Consider the following 2,500-nt stretch of genomic DNA (forward strand, 5'->3'; position numbering starts at 1 on the left):
GAAAACGAGGACGAGAGAAACGCATGCGTAAAACCATTTTGACGTTCTCTCTGTAAGGTGACGTCCAATCAAGGGACGCTACTCTTCCGCTAATCTCATTTCCAAAAGCCATAATACATCCAGCACAGACTTACCGTCATAACCCCCGACGACATAGATCCTGCTTTCCATGACGGCGGCGGCAAAATTACTTCTTCCCTTGATCATTTCTTTGACCGGAAACCACGCCCCTCTTTCCGGATAGTACTTTTCAACTGAAGATGAAACATGAAAAACATGTGAGAAATATGGTGATGATGCTAAAAATAAAATTTTAAAATAATGATGTGATGGCTCTGGGGTCTTCGCGGATGCCAGGGGGATGAAACTGTCCAAAATAAATAAATAAATAAATAATATAAAATTCCCTTTATTTATCCCATAGGGGAAATTTGTCTCTGGGGTCTATTCCAAGGGAAGACTGGAATAATCCAGGCATCGGCTGCAGTGAAGCGCGGCAAATCGAGCTAGGGCGAGGTGACTTGTTCAAGGTCACACAGAGCAGCGGCGGGTGATCGAACTCGGTACCTTTTGGGTACGAAGCAGGGACCGCTGAGCCACGCTGTCAACAAGCTGCCAGAAGCTGTAAAAATATTAGAAGTAATGAACAAAAATGAATATAACAGTTTCAAAAAGAAAAAACAAAATCAAAACAAAACTAAACAAAAACAAAACAAATACCAAACACGGAATGGTTCGGGCTTAAAATCCTTCTTCAACCAACAACTATTTTCATTGTTTTGTTTATTGTTGTTGTTGGCTGAAGAAGGGTTTTGAGCTCGGAACGTTCCGTATTTGGTATTTTGTTCTCTTTTGAAGCTGTTATATTCTGTTGATTACTTTTTACTTCTCTCTCTTTCTCTTTCTCTCTCTCTTTCTCTCTTCCTCTCTCTCTCTCTTTCTCTCTCTTTCTCTCTCTCTCTCTTTCTCTCTCTCTCTCTCTCTCTCTCTCTCTCTCTCTCTCACACACACAAACACACACATACACACAAAGCATTCATGAACCAGGCATAGCCTGGCTCTCTGTTGCCAATAGATAGTATGCGCTTGGCTAGGAAGCTCATAACATTGCCATCCGGAAGTATAACGGACCAACACACAAAACTGTGTGTGTCCATGAACGTTTATTGTCTGGTTAAAACAGTTCAGTGAGCATTACTCATAAACGCGGATGGCAAAAAACAATAACAAAGACCTGAGTGACGTCATCTTCGAACTATCTATAGCTGTAGGCTTAGCTGAGCATTATATTGGCTTATACATTGTATTTGGAGTTACTGAGTGGGGTTACCATCACTGTTATAACCGATTAGGCTCCTAAATGTTCTGCTATAGCCGGTAAATTTCACTAAAGGCAAAGAAAGAGAAAAATAACTGGTATTCTAAAGACAACTGTTATAACCGGGACCCTGTTATATCCAGGCCTGTTATTAAAAAAAAAAGTTGAGCTTTTATATAGCGCAGAATCCACTAAACGTACTCAAAGCACTTTACCCTGACCACATAGGGCAACACATGACGCCTTTAGGCGATACCACATATTTTTTCAACAAAGACAATGCTGTAAACGGCCAGGTACTCATTTTACACCTGAGTACGGTGAGAGAATGTGAACAAAGAGCCTTTTCCAAGGACTCAACTATGCGCGGAGCGAGGCTCGAACCCAGAACCTTCCAATCCGAAAGCGAGTGTCATATCATAAGACCATTAAGCCACACTTAGGGGTATAGGATAATACGTTGTAATTGGAGACAGTGGGTGGATTTCGCACGCCTGTTATAATCTACAAGGCTCTTAAAAGTCCCGTAAATTTTACTAAAGGCAAACTCAAACCGTTACAGAAACGCAGACGGACAAACCAAATCCTTTTTTTTTTTAGCTTGGGCGACCGAAGAGTTTCTGGAATGACAGAATTTATGAAGGAATTAAAGAAGCTGATATACAGAGAAGTGGTAAGACCTGGAATGAGATTTTAAAAAAGGTAGCTCAGGATAGAGAAGGATGGAAACTGTTTGTCTGTGGCCTATACCCTGACCCAGGGTGAAAAAGGCAACGATGATGATAATGATGATGAAAGAGGGAGAAAAATAACTGGTATTCTAAAGACCTCTGTTATAACCGGGTCCCTGTTATATCCGGACCCGTCATACTGAGGTTTCACAAGACCCCTGTTATAACCGGGTGCCAGTTATATCCGGACCCGTCACAAGGGGGTTCCACTGTACTTGACTTACCCTCGTCGAGTCTGATGGATCCATTGAAACCTCCGATGGCGTAGACGGCTTGTCTGAAAGCCACGACTGTGACCCCGCTACGCCGGTAGTTCATCGGACTCAGGAGAGTCCATTCGTTAGTCGAGGGGTCAAAGCATTCGGCTGTGTTCAGACATTCTGTCCCGCTGAACCCCCCAGCAATGTACAACTTTCCTGTGGATGGATCAAGTAAAACGTCTCAATCAAGG

At 42.6% G+C, this 2,500-nt stretch overlaps 1 protein-coding gene across 1 annotated transcript in view; it reads right to left on the reverse strand.

Moving 5' to 3' along the window:
• LOC144975893 (kelch-like protein 10) overlaps positions 1-2,500 on the reverse strand; it is a 24,816-nt gene that overhangs the window by 3,517 nt on the left and 18,799 nt on the right. The window contains exons 10-11 of the mRNA XM_078920080.1: positions 2,274-2,465; positions 135-254 (exon numbers count right to left, since the gene is read on the reverse strand). Coding sequence (XP_078776206.1) covers positions 135-254; positions 2,274-2,465 — 312 coding nt within the window. The remainder of the gene's footprint in view (positions 1-134; positions 255-2,273; positions 2,466-2,500) is intronic.

This window comes from Berghia stephanieae, chromosome 6, assembly GCF_034508935.2.
Source record: "Berghia stephanieae isolate SIO BIC M18660-M18661 chromosome 6, UCSD_Bste_1.3, whole genome shotgun sequence".
NCBI lineage: Eukaryota > Metazoa > Mollusca > Gastropoda > Nudibranchia > Aeolidiidae > Berghia > Berghia stephanieae.